This window comes from Onychomys torridus, chromosome 22 (assembly GCF_903995425.1).
Source record: "Onychomys torridus chromosome 22, mOncTor1.1, whole genome shotgun sequence".
Classification (NCBI taxonomy): Eukaryota; Metazoa; Chordata; class Mammalia; order Rodentia; family Cricetidae; genus Onychomys; species Onychomys torridus.
The window spans coordinates 10,775,883-10,790,989 of NC_050464.1; the positions used below are offsets into that span (position 1 = coordinate 10,775,883).

General features: G+C 46.8%; 1 protein-coding gene across 1 annotated transcript in view; it reads left to right on the forward strand.

Moving 5' to 3' along the window:
* Nucleotides 1-464: 464 nt before the first annotated feature.
* The window catches only part of Gna12 (G protein subunit alpha 12), an 82,038-nt gene continuing 67,395 nt past the window's right edge, over nucleotides 465-15,107 (forward strand). Inside the window, exon 1 of the mRNA XM_036172341.1 lies at nucleotides 465-896. Coding sequence (XP_036028234.1) covers nucleotides 594-896 — 303 coding nt within the window. The 5' untranslated portion in view covers nucleotides 465-593. The remainder of the gene's footprint in view (nucleotides 897-15,107) is intronic.

A 15,107-nucleotide genomic window follows, 5' to 3' on the forward strand; every position in this document is an offset into this window, starting at 1 on the left:
CAAGAAGGTGCAGATCCCATAGGCGAACCCAACCTGGGAATCCGGGCAGAAAGTCACTCTGTACACCTGGCACTTATGGCCACGCCTCGTTTTGCCCAATTTCCAATCCCACGCACGTCCACTGTGATTGACAGACACTAAGAACACTTATAATTGGCCGCGGAGGACTGCAGCTCCTCCTCCTCCATGTCCCCGCCTCCCTTTCATTCTGAAAGAAAGAAGCTCGCCCGGCCGTCCAATGAGACACTCCCTCACCGCAAAGATCCCGCCTCTTTCGGCGCCGGCTCCGCCCCAAGGGCCACAGGAGCTCCCGCCTCCTCTGAATCACGCTTGTCCAATAAAAAGGCGCGCTCCACAAGATAGAAGGCTTCTCAACCAATAATCAGGCTCCTGTGCGGCGCCGCCCCGCCCTCCGCGCCTTTCCCTCCGCCCCTCAGCCGGCACGGCGAGTGAGGGCCTCGGGGCGGCGGCGGCGGACGCGGCCTGAGGGAGCGGCGGGCGGGGCGGCGCCTGGCCCGGCAGGGCCGCGCCGGCTGAGGGGCGTCCATGGCGCGCGGGCCTCGGCGGGGCGCGGCCGCGGCCTGAGGGCGGCCATGTCCGGGGTGGTGCGGACCCTCAGCCGCTGCCTGCTGCCGGCCGAGGCCGGAGCCCGCGAGCGCAGGGCCGGCGCGGCGCGCGACGCGGAGCGCGAGGCCCGACGGCGCAGCCGCGACATCGACGCGCTGCTGGCCCGCGAGCGGCGCGCGGTCCGGCGGCTGGTCAAGATCCTGCTGCTGGGCGCCGGCGAGAGCGGCAAGTCCACCTTCCTCAAGCAGATGCGCATCATCCACGGCCGTGAGTTCGACCAGAAGGCGCTGCTGGAGTTCCGCGACACCATCTTCGACAACATCCTCAAGGTGACGCGCGGCACCGCCCACACACACCTGGCCCCAGTGGGGCGCGGGACCCGCCCCCTTTGTCCTCCCCGGACCGGGGACCCTGCTGCGGGGCGCCCCTCCCTTCCAAGAGGGACCTCAAGGCCACGCCAGCCGGGGTTACTCCGGTGACCTCCAGGGGCCTGATGGCTGTCCCGAGCCTTGGATGCTTGGGGACCGTGGGAGTGGAAGCTGGACCCCCCTCGGGGACTTGGGTTCTGCAGGGCTGTTAGGGCTGGACACGTGGAGTGAGGATCGCCAACTCTCCCTGCCCCTCCAGCACGGGAAGTTTACAGTGGAGGAGGTCGGAGGACATCCGTCCCGTTTTCAGTTGTAAATGAGAATCGACCGTTCCAATCTAGTTTTTGGACACGGTGTCTCAAATATTCCAGGCTGGCCTCGAACTCACTAAGTAGCTGAGGATGACCTTGAACTTTTGAACCTCCCCTACACACACACACACACACACACACACACACACACACACACACACACACACACACTCCACTTCCCAAATACTGGAATTACTGGGGGATGCGGGGCGCAGTGTCAACATGCATGGCCCATGGAAAGCTCGGGATTGAACCCAGTGCTAGGTAGCACTTTACTAACTAAAACTATGTAGCCAGTCCCCAGTCTTGAGTTTTAAATGTTGGTTTGTTTTGGGTTTTTGAGACAGGGTTTCATGAAGTCCAGGCTGGCCTTGCTGTGTAGCTGAGGATGACTTTGAGCTCCTTATCCTTCTGTCCCTGTCTCCCCAGTCACACATTTTTCTTTAAACTTTTTAGTATGGAGAATTCTCACACACACACACACACACACACACACACACACACACACACACAGAGTTAGAGGAGATGTTAGAAGGAGCTGTGAGAGACCCACAACTCAGCTTTAAAACAAAGGTCAGTTCTGTGCCAATCTCCTTCACCTCTGACCCCTTGGTCTCCAAGCAAATTCTAGACGTATAGTTAGTTGCATTAGAAAATATTTTGGTATGTGTCACTAAACAATAAGATGACCTTACTTTAAAATCATACTCACAGGACCATTATGGAACTAAAAAGGTGTGGGGGGGGGGGCGCCTAAGATGTGGTTCAGCAGTAAAGCACTTGTCTAGCATGCACAAGCCCGTGGGGCCCAACCCTAGCACAGCAAAACCTAACAACAAAGAGCCTTCTTAAAGCCTGCACACTGCGATTCAGTGTCCACATTTCCTCTGTTGTTCCTCAGTTGTTCCTGTGAGTTTGAACCAGATGCATTAACCCTCATGTGGTTTTGAACTCAGGGTCCTATCCCTTGTGCCCTTTATATTCTGTGCCATATATGTGAAAGAAACAGTCGTGTTGGCAGAGCCTAGGGTCAGGGTCAGTACTGTGAGCCTGTGCAAAGGATCTGAAGGAAAGCTCTGGAGCGCTGGGCCTGTAGCCTGGTTCTACAGGAAAGTGCTTGCCTAGCATGCACAAGGCCCTAGGTTGACTGCCAGATAAACAGGCCATGGTGGCATACTCCTGTACTTCCTGCACTGTGGAAGTGAAGTTCAGAGGCTAGACTGGGCTATGTGAGACCCTGTTTCAAAAAAGAAAGACGTAGAAAGTCTAAAGGAAGGCATAGAGCATCTGTCCTGCACCTAGATTGATTTTCTCTTGAAGTTTCTCATCTCCCTTTTTCTAACCCGCTTGATCCTTCCCAAGCCCCCTTTTTTGCGGGGGTATGTTTGTATGTGCGCAAATTATAGGTCTGAGGAAAGCTGCCCCAAGCAGGTAGAGAGGTTTGTCCTACCCTAAAACCTATCTAAGGGACTAGAATGTATGGGGCCTGATGGGTTTTTAATTTAGCAAGGGGACGCAGAAGCCCATCTGGGATGTGTCTTTCTCTTCGGCCTTGAGGAACCTTGGTGTAGGATGGTTGGGCTGGGATCCTGGGAGCCAGACTTCCGGGCCAACACTCCCACATTCAACATGTTTTTTACTAAATGTTTCATTTGAATACAAGTAGCTCCTTGGGGCTCAAGTTGGGAAGAAAATCATTTGAAGGATAAATCACCCTTTCACCTTTCAGAGCCTCAGGGCAGCTCAGGGTTCTGGCTAAGTGCTCCATAAACAGTGGCACCTTAAAGGGATGGGTCTAGTTCTTCAAAATTACCCACATTGTCAGAGGGGTAGAATGCACTTGACTGTCACTGAGGGCTGTTTTTTTTTTTTTATTTTTGCTTGTTTTCTGGACCCCAGAACCAGGTAGGCTTGGAGGGCTCAGTTTCTTTCAACTTGGGCAGCAGAAAAAATATTTAGAAACATAGATCTCAAGTTTACTTGGGTCTGTTAAGTACATTTAAAAGAAGTCAGTATCTCCTTCCTGCATTCTTAGTGTTAACTTTTCCTGGCCTCCTTATCAACAGACACGAGATTTGTTAACGAGGATTCTGCTTGTTTTGTTTTGTTGAATGTCTTTTTAAAAGCTGGATTTTTTTTTTTTAATTAGTAATTTAAAATGTTTAGGCCTTCACAATTTCATGTGTGTATAAAATGTCTTCTGGCCGTTTTTTTAGACCCCATCTCTCTCTTTTATCCCCTCCTAGCCCCTCTGAGCCCTTCTTCCCAGCAGGCCCCCTTCATGGCGTTTTTTGTTTTTTTTCTGCCCAACCTTTTTACTCATTGTTCTATATTGAAAGTGTTTTATCTGCTGTAACTAGTTAGAAATTCATTTTTCAACTTTAAATCCTTTCCACTCCCTGGCCTTCTCGGCTGATCTTGGCCTTGATCAGTCAGTTCTCCCAATTCTATAATTTTGTCATTTCAAGACTTTCATAGGAGCTGAGGTGATGTGGGTAAGAGCATTTGTTCTGTAAGCAGGGGTCCTGGATTCGAATCCCCAACACCTATGTAAAAAGCTGGGCAAGGCCTGTAAACCCCAGCATTGGGGGTTGGGGCACCAGAGGCAGATGTGTCCCCAGAGCCTGCTTGTCAGTCAGCCTAGCAGAAATGCACTTCCAGTTCAGTGAGAGACCCTTTCTCAAAGTCATAGACAGTAGTGACAGAGGAAGACACCTGGTGTCTGGTCTCTGTGCACCCCCACACAGAATAGTCTATCAATGGAACCCATGCAGAGTGTGGTTTTTGGAAGTCAGAACATTTCTCCCCATGTAAGCAACTGTACATGGCAGTAATTCCCACCTTACTGCTGAGTAATGTGCCACCCCTCTGGTCACCTGGTGAGAAGTGTCTGGGTTCTTCCCACCTTCCACTCACTATGACTAGATCTTATGTGAACATTCATATACATTCTTTTAGGTTGCTTGGCTGGTTGGTTAGTTGTAACACAATCTCATGTAGCCTAGGGTAGCCTCAAATTTAACCATGTTACTGAGGCTGGTATTGAACTCCTGATCTTCCTGCTTCTATCTTCCAAGCGCTAGGATGACAGGCATGGGCCACTATGCCCGGTTGTGTGTCCATGTCTATGTTTTCATGTGTCTGGGATGAATGTTAATAGTGTAGCACTGTAGTGATGTGTTCATCTTTATAAGAAGCTGTCAGACTCTTCCATAGAGGTTATTTTGTACATATCAGTTTCTCTGCTGGCATTAGATGATGTCACTGGCTTTCCTCAGTTGTTCTTAGAGATGTGTGTTGTGTCTTCCTGCAGTTTTAATTTGCATTTCCCTACTGCTAATGATGTTGAAAATCTTATTATTTGCCTCTTACCCTCTTTGGGGAAAAGTTTCTTATTTTTGTCTCTCTTCTAATTAGTTTCTTTCTGCTTTATTGTTGAGTTTAAGGAGCTCTTTATATATGCTGGATACTAGTCCTTTATTCCACATAAGGATTGTACATATGGACTGTCCTTCCAGTGATCTTTTGCAAAGTAAAGAGTTTTAATTTCAGTAAAGTCCAGTTTATTCATTTTTCCTTTTATGGATCATGCTTTTGCTATCATGTCTTAAGAACTTTTTGCTTGGCCTAGATCCCAAAGATTTTTCTCTAGGAGTTTTATAGTTTTATATCTTACATTTAAGTATGTAGTTTAGGTTGAAGTTCATTTTTTTTCTGCCTGTGAATATCTAGTTTCAGAACTATTTGTTATTTTCTCATTGAACTGCTTTATGCCTTTATAAAAAATGACCATCGGTTGGTCCATTTATGCATATTTGCTCCAGCAGTCTGTATGTCTGTTCTTATGCTAGCATCACATAGTGTTGATCACTGTAACTCTATATGTGACTTTCAGTATTTCTCCCACAATATCTTTTTCCAGAGTTTAGTTATTTCAGGGCCTGTGTCTTTTTTTCTTTATAACTTTAAAAAAATTATATGCGTTCTCATGTCTGATTGTGGGTACACGGAGGAGTACAGTGCCCTTGGAAGCCAGATGAGGGAGTTAGATCCCCTATCCCCCACCCCTGAGCTGGAGTTATTGTGGTTGTGAGCCATCTGATGTGAGTTCTGGGAGCCTAACTCGGGTCCTCTGCAAGAGCAGCACATACTCTTATTCCCTGAATCATCCCTCCAGCCCCAATGTAACTATAGTAAATGGTCTGTGTCTATAAAAACTTTGTTGGGAAGTTGATGCAATTGATTTCAACCAGCAGATCAACTTGGAAAGAGCTGATCTCATGCCTGTGTTGAGCTTTTTAATCCATGAACACAGCACCTTCATTTAAGTCTGATTTTTTTTTTCCCCACCAGCCTGCTCCAATTCCCATAGATTAAGCATGTTTTATGAAGTTTTTGTTCCCCCAGCAAAGTTTTCTGTAAGGCAGTTATAAATGATACTGTGCTTTCGATTCAGCCCCACTCACTGTTAATGATAACAGTGTTCTTGGCCTCTGTGTTTGGGTCTTGTGCCCATGATATTGCTGAGCACAGTGGCTGTAAGAGCTTTCTGGAGGGTCAGTTACAATAGTCTACACAAACTGTTGTGTTATCTGCAAGTAGAGATTGTTTTAATCCTTCCATCCCCTGAGTATTCCCTTGCACATGTGGCAGCACCGATGGACTTGTGGAGTGTTTAAGAAGGTCTGGTGTGAGCATGGAGTGGGGAATAAGGGATGTCTGTGTTTATATTTCATTGTACATACATACAGAATTCTCAAAAAATAGATTGAAAATAAAAACAATGGGAGTAGTTCTGAAAGATAAGATAGTGGCCTCATATTTCTTTTTCTTTGCCTATTGCAATACTACAACTTTCAGTGCTGTGTCAAGTGAGAGTGCTGAGAATCCTGAGGGCCTGTCTTTCTTTACTGCCGCCGCCGCCGCCGCCACCGCCTGTCAGTGTCTTCTTAGTTAACTGATTTTGCTTGTGTCTTTGTGTATATGTGGCTGGACCTGTGTGCATGTGGAAGTCAGAGGTCAACAACCTTGGGTGTCATCCCTTGCTTTTGAGACAAGATCTCTCACTGGCCTGAAGCTCCCTGATTAAGCCCTAGGGATCACCCATCTCCTCCTCCTCCTCACTGCTGGAGTTATAGGTATACCACCACCAAGTCCAGTTCTTTTCATGCCAGTCTGGGGAATCAAACTCATGTCTCGATGCTTTGATGTAAGCACTCTGCCAGCTGAATCATCTGTTTGACTGGATTGATCGGTTTTTTGTTTGTTCGTTTTTTCGAGACAAGGTTTCTTCTCTGTATAGTTTTGGAGCCTGTCCTGGATCTCGCTCTGTAGACCAGGCTAGCCTCGAACTCACAGAGATCCGCCTGGCTCTGCCTCCTGAGTGCTGGGATTTAAAGGCTGCACCACCACTGCCCGGCTGGATTGATTGGTTTTTAACACCACATTCACACACACACTTTTTTCCTTTAGCGGTTTAGGAGATGGCAAAGTATTCTGCTGCTGAGCCTCACTCCCACCTAATTTTTTATTCTTTTTTACTCTGCCAGGGGGTTATTGTTTTGTTACTGATTTTTTTCTCTCACCAGTGATCAACTTTTTTATTACATTGATTTTTTTTTTTCTCCCCTGTGATGTTCCAGTTTTTAATTTCATTTGTTTCTGTTTAAGAAGGTGGGGGGCAGAGTCCAGGCTGGCTTTGAGCTAGCCTGTGGCAATCCTCATGCCTCAGCCTCCTGAGTACTGAGATAGGTATGAGCCACCATCCTAGGGTTAATTCTTCTCTTTAGTATTTCTTTCCTTGTTTACTTTGGATTTAATTTGTTCTTCCATCCTGGTTTCTGAGAGAGAGAGGGGTGGGGGAGGGCCTCCCCAGAACTGGGATTAAAGGTGTGACCCTTTTTGTTGTTTTATTGACCAGACTGGCCTCAAATGATGCAAATGAGGCTGCCCTGGAGCTTGCCTTCAGTCCTCCTGCCTCACCTCCCAAGTGCAGGGATTCTCCACCTTGTTGAAGCAGAATCTCTCTTGTTTCTGCCCTGCTACGATGAACTCTGCGTTCGCAGGTGACTTTGGTCTCACCCTCAGCAGAGCTAGAGTTCTGGGTGCACATCACTGCACCTGCATTGGCTTTTTAGTGGGTTCTGAGGCTTGAACTGGGCTTTTCAGGTTGTCTGGCTTCTGAGCCAAGCACCTTTACCACTGAGCCATCTCACTGCCCCAGCATCTCTTTTTCTAACAGACCTTTCAAGTGCCATGATTTGCCCTCATCTCAATGTGCTCTTTTGTTTTTACTCTGTCTTGTGTTCATTTATTGATTTATTTACTTGGGCTATCTTTGACTCATGAATTATTTGTATGTATGATGTAGTTTCTGACTGTTGTCTGTTTGTTGTTGAGTACTAGTAGGGTCCATTGTGGTTGGAGGACACACTCTATATGGTTCCTATTCTTTTCTATTTCTTGAAGTGTGTCTTACAGCCCAAATCACAATCTCTTTAACGTATGTTTTGTGATCCTAACAGTGAATAGTCTATAGCCACTTGAGAATATGCGTAGCCTGCCATTTGCTGGAGTGTTCTGCACATCAGCTGTTGTTGGTTGACAGTGATGAGGGCAGTGTCCTTACTGAGCTGTCCACTGGTTTCATCATCGCTGAGAGTGGGGTATTTATGTCCCCACTATAATTGTGCATCAGTCTTTCCTGTAGCTCTGTCCATTTGCTTTGTGTTTTGAGGTTCTGGTTTGTGTTCCATAAACCTTCACCATTTGAAGCATGTTTCTACTGAATGTACGTGGTCCTTGTATAAAGTCAGGTGTGTCCATCCAACCACAGGCAGGGAGGGCGCTGTCTACTTTGCTCGCATTGGTGCCTTCTTTAGAGACCATTGTCACACCTCTTTCTATTGCTGACTCCATGGGTCTGCTCTCTCCATCCTTCTACTTTTCATCTGTATGTACATGTGCGTGTGTGGGTGTGGGTGTGTGCGTGGGTGTGAGTGTGTGAGGGTGTGTGGGTGTGTGTGTGAGTGTGTGTGGGTGTGTGCATGAGTGAAGATGTGTCTGCTGAGGCACGGGTGTGGGTAGAAGTCAGAGAATAACTTGTAGGAGTCTCCCCTCTTCTACAGTGAGAGCCAGGAATTGAACTCAGGTCTTCAGGCTTGTACAGCACATGTCCACTGAACCATCTCACTTGTTTTTTTGAAAAAGGGCCTTCATGTGTAGCCCAGACCAGCCTCTGACTTGTGATCCCTCCTTCCACAGCTTCCCAAGCATGGTGATTACAGGCTTGTGCTACCATACCCAGTTTATGAAGTACAGAGGATTGAACTCAGGGCTTGAAGCATTCTAGGCAAATATTTTACCAACTGAGCCCTGTTGCCCTTCATCCTTAAAGGCTATCCCATCAGCAGCTTTAGAATTCATATTTAATACTTTTTACTTTGAGACAGCGTCTCATACAGCCTGGTCTGGCCTCTAACTTGTTATGTAACATAACCTTGAATTATGATCCTCCTACCTCCCTCTCCCTGGTGCTGGGATTACAGGCATGCATTACCATATCCAGTTTATGTCCTCCTGGTGATGGAACCCAGGGAGATCCATTATCAAGTAAGCTACATCCCTGCCGGACACTTTTAGTACTTAGAAAATGTGCCATATTCTGTCTGCCTCTCCCACCCTTGACTTTGGAGAAGACCTTGTCATGTGTTTCTTTTCGATGCTTTATTTTTCTCTAGCTACTTTTATGGCTTTTTTCTTTGCCTTTTGTTTCCAGAAATTTAATTATGATTTAGCTCAACACAGATTTCTCTCTGTTTATCCTATGTGGGGCTTGCTCATCTTCCTGAGTCTGGACATTTATGTCTTTTGCTAGGTTTTAGGTGTGTGGCGGGGGAGTGTTCAGCATTGTTGTGTCAAATACTTTTCAGTCCCATGCACTTTTTCTTCTTAATGTGGGCCTCTGTTGACAGAGCTGTCCACTTCTTTTTGTTGTTCTGTTTTGTTTCTTGTTTGCCTGGACTGGGGGTTGAGCTGCATGCCATCCTCTGGCCAGGCAGCCACTGCACACTCTGCTGTTGCTCCAGCTGCACTTTTGTTCTTGACCTCTGAGTCTGTTTCCTTGTCAAGTGAGGCTATGACATCAGCTTCTGGGCCTGGGTGGCAGAGTGACACTAGCCCAGCCCCCACTTCCTGCATCCTTGGTCCTGAGAGCTGGGTCACTTACCCAGTGGAGGAATGGGAGCATCCCTGCCAGGCAGAGGGTGGGGGATTAGACACCTTCGAGACACTGCCACCTCTCTCTGCTGGGCCACTTGGAACATGCCTGTCTCCTGGTTCCTCGGGGTAGGAATATAGAGGAAAATCAGCTTCCCTCTCCATTTTGCTGAGCTAAATATTTGGGCCTACTTGTTGTTGCTTTGGTTTACCATAAATAATCCCAGTAAGACTGCCTGGTCCGTTCTTTCTCTAAATCTCGAAGAAGATACTCTCTTGATTCCTAGCTGGGGCTCCCTTGGAGCTCATGTATTAGGGACTTTGGAAATCATGTAAGACTATCTTTGGTAATAGAATGGCCCCCACACTGAAGCCCAGCTTGGCATCATCCTTTGATCTGTGTGTGATGTGTTCAATTTTAAAACCATTGTTAATTACTGAACTTCATATACAGTTAGAAGCTAATGATCTGCTTGAAGGGTCTTTGTTATATCTTGTAATTCCATCTACATAATTATATTGTCTCATTTAACTATTTCAACTGAGATTTGACTTGCATGTGTATGCATTGCTTTAGAAACTTCTGGGAAATTTGAATTATTTGAGTGGGTGGTCCCACATTGATGCCGAAATAAAATAAATAAATTCAGAATGTTCGGGGCTGGAGAGATGGCTCAGCAGTTAAGAGTACTTCCCACTCCTCCAAAGGACAGGATATGAGTTACCAGCACCCACATTAGGTGGCTCAAGGCCATCTATAACACCAGCTCCAAGTGATTCAGTGCCTTCTTCTGGTCTCCTTGAATAGCTAGCTATACACATGTAATCTACATTATACACAAACACACACACACATAAATAAAAATAAAATTTTAAAAAAATTATTTAGGTCCAGAATGTGCAGTGCACTGTACTAGGTGCTGGTGGAGGCGGGGGGGCATGTCATGAATACCGATTATTTCCAGCCTAAGGCATCTGTTTGCTGCAGAGATATTGCACAAGTACCTAGAGTATGATTGTATACAACACTAAACACCACTAAGGAGGCAGAGAGGTGACTCAGTGGGAGAAGGGAAGATTAACCTTGGCAGAGGCATCAAGAGGCCTTGTCCAGGAAGTGTGAATGCACAAGCCTTTGAAGACTCTGGAAGATTCCAGCAAGTAGAGAAGGAGAATACACAGGCACATTCAACAGGTAGGGCTGTGGAGATAGTCAGCCAGGTGCGAGCTGGGCTTTGTAATCTAAAGAAGTGATTAAAATATGGCGGTTTGCTATGGCCACTAACAGTCACAATAGAAAGTCCATACACAAGCATGTACAAGGGTATCTATGGACTGCAAATTAAAAACTTGTAAACTGTAAAGATTATGTTAAAATTGGAGGTGTTAAGAATTGAAGTCTAGCTCGAGTTTAAAGTCATTGGTGCAAGCATGAGGACCTGAGTTCAGATCCCTCAGCTCCCACATAAAACGCTGGGCACAGCAGTGCATGCCTGTAACTCTAGCACTGGTGGAGTGGAGACTAGGGACGTGGTGGCCAGCCAGTGTTGCTGACACTGAGCTCTGTGTCCAGGGAAGAGAATTTGACTCCAAACCTTAGGTAGACAACAATAGAGGAAGTCGACCAGTTATCTGCCTTTAGCCTGCACATGTGTACATGCAAGCAAGTGTACCTGCACACACACGTCCACACATGCATGTACCCTTCACACACACACGTGCTCAACACAAAAGAATTGTTTGGGTTTTGTTATTTAGAGCTTGAGGCCAAGGAGTCTGGGACTCTGGAGATGCCTCCATTGCCCGTTTGTGTTTTCAGTCGCATTGAAACCCCTGGCCTCTGATAGTCACTGTTTCTTGGGCTCAGAAGCCCCACGTGGGGCTCAGTGACTCCCACAGTGGGTGGGCTGGCGCGGGTGCTGAGGCGGAAGTCAGCTCCTGGGTCTGGAGCACAGTTGGGTTTTTACTGCCTTGTTGGCAAATTGCACTTGAGTAAGCAGATTTTCTCTTACACTTGGACACATGTGGTTGGTTCTTTTGAAACGCCCAAAAACAAAAGCATCTTTTCCATCACTTGGGGGAGAAAAAGCCAGCAAGAACACTGTAGCTACCAAAAGGGATTCAGGGCTCCAAATGGTAGGGTTCCCGATTACTTGTGTGAGAGGAGCAGCGTTTGACCTTCATCATGCCAGGACAGCACCTGGTGTTGATTGACGTTCAGGGTCAACTCTTAACAGTTCGGTTATGGCAAAGCCAAGAATGGGCCATGGAGCCCATCACTCGTAGATGAAGATACACAGTTTATCTAGAGCTGTAATTCCAGGGTGATCGTCAGAGGAGCTCATGTAATGTGTCCGGTGCTTCTCTCACTACCTGAATTACAGCAGCATTCCTAAGGTAGGTAGATTACATCTAGACAAACGGTCAAAGCCTGTGAGGCTGAGGCAGGAGAGTCACTGCAAGCTTGCAGCTAGCTTGGTCTGTGCTGTGAGAACAACATAGGGGAGACCCTCTCTAAAGAAACCAAGAGGCTTCACCTCCTAAGTTTGATTCCCAGAACCCACATAAAGGCTGAAAGAGAACACAGACTTCACAAAGTGGTGTCCTGTGTCTTCCACGTGTTCACTGTGGCACTCATGTGCCTGAACACACCTATCAAGTGTATTCACACTAACAAAGTCAAAGTTTAAAAAGAAAATCAAGAGAGTTGCAGTAGTCAAGTGAGTTGTCAGGGCTGTCACTTAGTGTCACCTAATTCCCTTGTGGGGTAAACAGAGCAAGAGTAATTATTGCTGCTGGCCTGTGGGATGGACTTTCAGTGTGCTGCTTCTTTTTTTTTTCCCCCAGAGCTGAGGACCAAACCCAGGGCCTTGCGCTTGCTAGGCAAGTGCTCTACCACTGAGCTAAATCCCCAACCCCCAGTGTGCTTCTTTTGCCAATTAAGACATCTGTCTTGAGCTGTAGAGATGGCTCAGTGGTTAAGAGCACTGGCTGCTATTGCAGAGGACTCAGGTTCAGTTCTCAGCACCCACATGGTAGCTCACAGGTGCTTGTAAGTCTAGTTCTAGGCCATCTGATAGATACCCTTTTCTGCCTCTTGAAACACTTGTATGTACATGGTATACATACAATCACTGAGGCACACATACACATAAAATTAAATAAGATATCTCTTTGGGGGGCAGAGAATAGGGCTCAGTAGAAAAGCTGAGCTTAATATGCTTAAGGCCTTGGGTTTGATTTCCAGCACCTTTCACAGGAAAATGTCTATGTCTGAATACGTGTTTAACTCTGTCCTGGTGCACTGGCTTTGGAAAACAGACATTTTTCATTCCACATTAATATGTCTCTTGGAGCAGCTGTTTCTGCATGGGTTCCTTGGGCCAGTCTGAAATTAAACTTTGGATACATACCATCTGTAGTGCAGCAAGTCACACTCCTTTGTGGAAGGGAGCTTTTGAGGAGCAGTCTGGAGTCACAAATGTCCAAAGGAGGTAATGTCCCTGACCCCTGCCCTTTTATACAGCTTCAGTAGGCAGGTGGCTGGCAGCTTTCTCCCTACTCTGGCATCTGTTTTACCATCTCACCTGGGCACCAGTTGGCCCTGTAAAGTTAGACTGCTACAGCCAAGGCAATGGTAATGATCATCACTAGTGCTAGTCTGTGCTCTTGTAGGTAACAGAGGCTACCAAGTGGCTACTGAGACAGTGTTGAACAGAATTGTGGGTGAAGGAGTATGCAGATGCAGAGAGTGGATTAATGTCATAACTGTCTGCTGGTGATGAACCAGTCATCAGGGTCTGTTTGAAGCAGTAGAAGGGTCAGGTGGCTCCCAAGTCTGCAGGAAGACCTGCTCCTTCCCACAGAGCCAGTCAGAGCCATGCCCTGTGTGTATGGCCCTTGGGCTTATCTCTTAGGTGGCTTATCTCTGGAGACTGGGAAGACCGGGGAGGACAGAGCAGAAGGCCGGATATCACTGATCAAGAGGCCAGGAGGATGCAGGCCAGGAGACCTTGCCTGGCTTTAGGCTACTCCATCCTTCTAATGGGTGTCTGATGAGATTTGCTTGCTTGTGCTGGGCCAGTGGTTCAGACAGATAGGAAATTTCCATCAGGGCCAAGGTTAAGGTGGGCACACCTCCACAGCCACTGACAGCAAGCACCAAGAGACACAAACTGCATGAATTTTTAAGGTGAAATTCTGTTCGTCTTTTGTAGACAAGATGCACAGGGCTCTGAAGACTCATTTCTGAATAAAAGGTACTCTCTTCTGGCTCCCTTCCCATTTATAGGTATTAACTACTTGAGAGGAGTGTTTTCAGCCCAGCAGGGTAGTACACACCTGTAATCCTAGCACTTGAGGCTGAGGCTGAAGATTCACAAATTCAAAGTCAGCCTGGCCTACAAAGTGAGACCCTATCTCCCCCCCCCAAAAAAAAAGAAAGAAAGGGGGGAAAAAAGAAAAAGAAACCACACAAAACAAGACTGAAGAGATGGCTCAGTCAGGAAAATTCTGGAAGATTGTAGTTTGATTCCCTAGAACCTATGTTAAAAAGCCTCGTATGATAGAGCATATCTGTGATCACAACATGGGGAAGCAAAAACAGGATTCCTAGGCTCTCTGGGCAGCTTGTTGAGCCTACTTGGGGAGACCCTATCTCACAAAGAAGGTGGAAAAAAAAAAGAATGTGGACAGCACCTGACGATGTCCTTGTACCTCTACATGTGCACACATGCCCTCCCCTCAATACACACAAACATATTTCAAAAGATGAGCTTTTGAAAGATTTTCTCTATTATAATAGGATTTCCAGTTCCCACTCAATTCTATCTGCAATGCTTGCCTAACACAAGGTAGCCAGTGACTGTATATTTTTGTTGTGGCCGCATAAATGTTTTTCTCAGGGAAACACTTTCATAATTCTAGCATAGGGAAAGACTGTCCTGGGACCCTAATGACTTGTAACCATAGGTGGAAAACACTGTTAATGTTTATTCCAGGGCATGGTAGCACCCATTTCTAATTCTAGCACTTGTGAGTGGAGACAGGAGAATCAGAAGCTCACGGTTATACTACAGCTACATACTGTATTTGAGGCCAGCCTGGGCTACTTTGGACACTTAATCCTAGCACTGAGAGACAGAGGCAGGTGGAGCTCTGTGAGTTCAAGTCCAAGACAAAACAGAGAGGGAGAGAAGACCAGAGGAAGGCCCTGTTAGGTGGTGGTGGAGTGCCTCCCTGGAGCTTCGTCATTTACCTCCTTATTGGTACTTACTTAGTAGGACTGTAAAGTACTGAGACATTTTAAACAAACATACCAGGACTGTCAGCAGCTAGTTAGAACTGGTGTCTCATTAAAACTAATCTTGGGGAAGCTGAGTTGGCAGGTTTCTTAATGTCTAACCGTGAGCCAGACACTGGCACAGCTGCAGATGGCCGAGGCAGTCTGCCCAAGAGGGACGCCCCTGTGCTGGGGTGGTCTGTGTTCTTTCCTCCACACCTTTAAGTGTCACTGTGTCCGAGTCTCGGATGACCTGTCTGGGTAAGGCTGAAGTTTCTGGTGGCCTTCCTCTTCCTAGCCTCAGCCACTATGCTCCTCCTACCTTTTCCCACTGCCTATTTGCCCCATGTGCCAAGGAAGGAT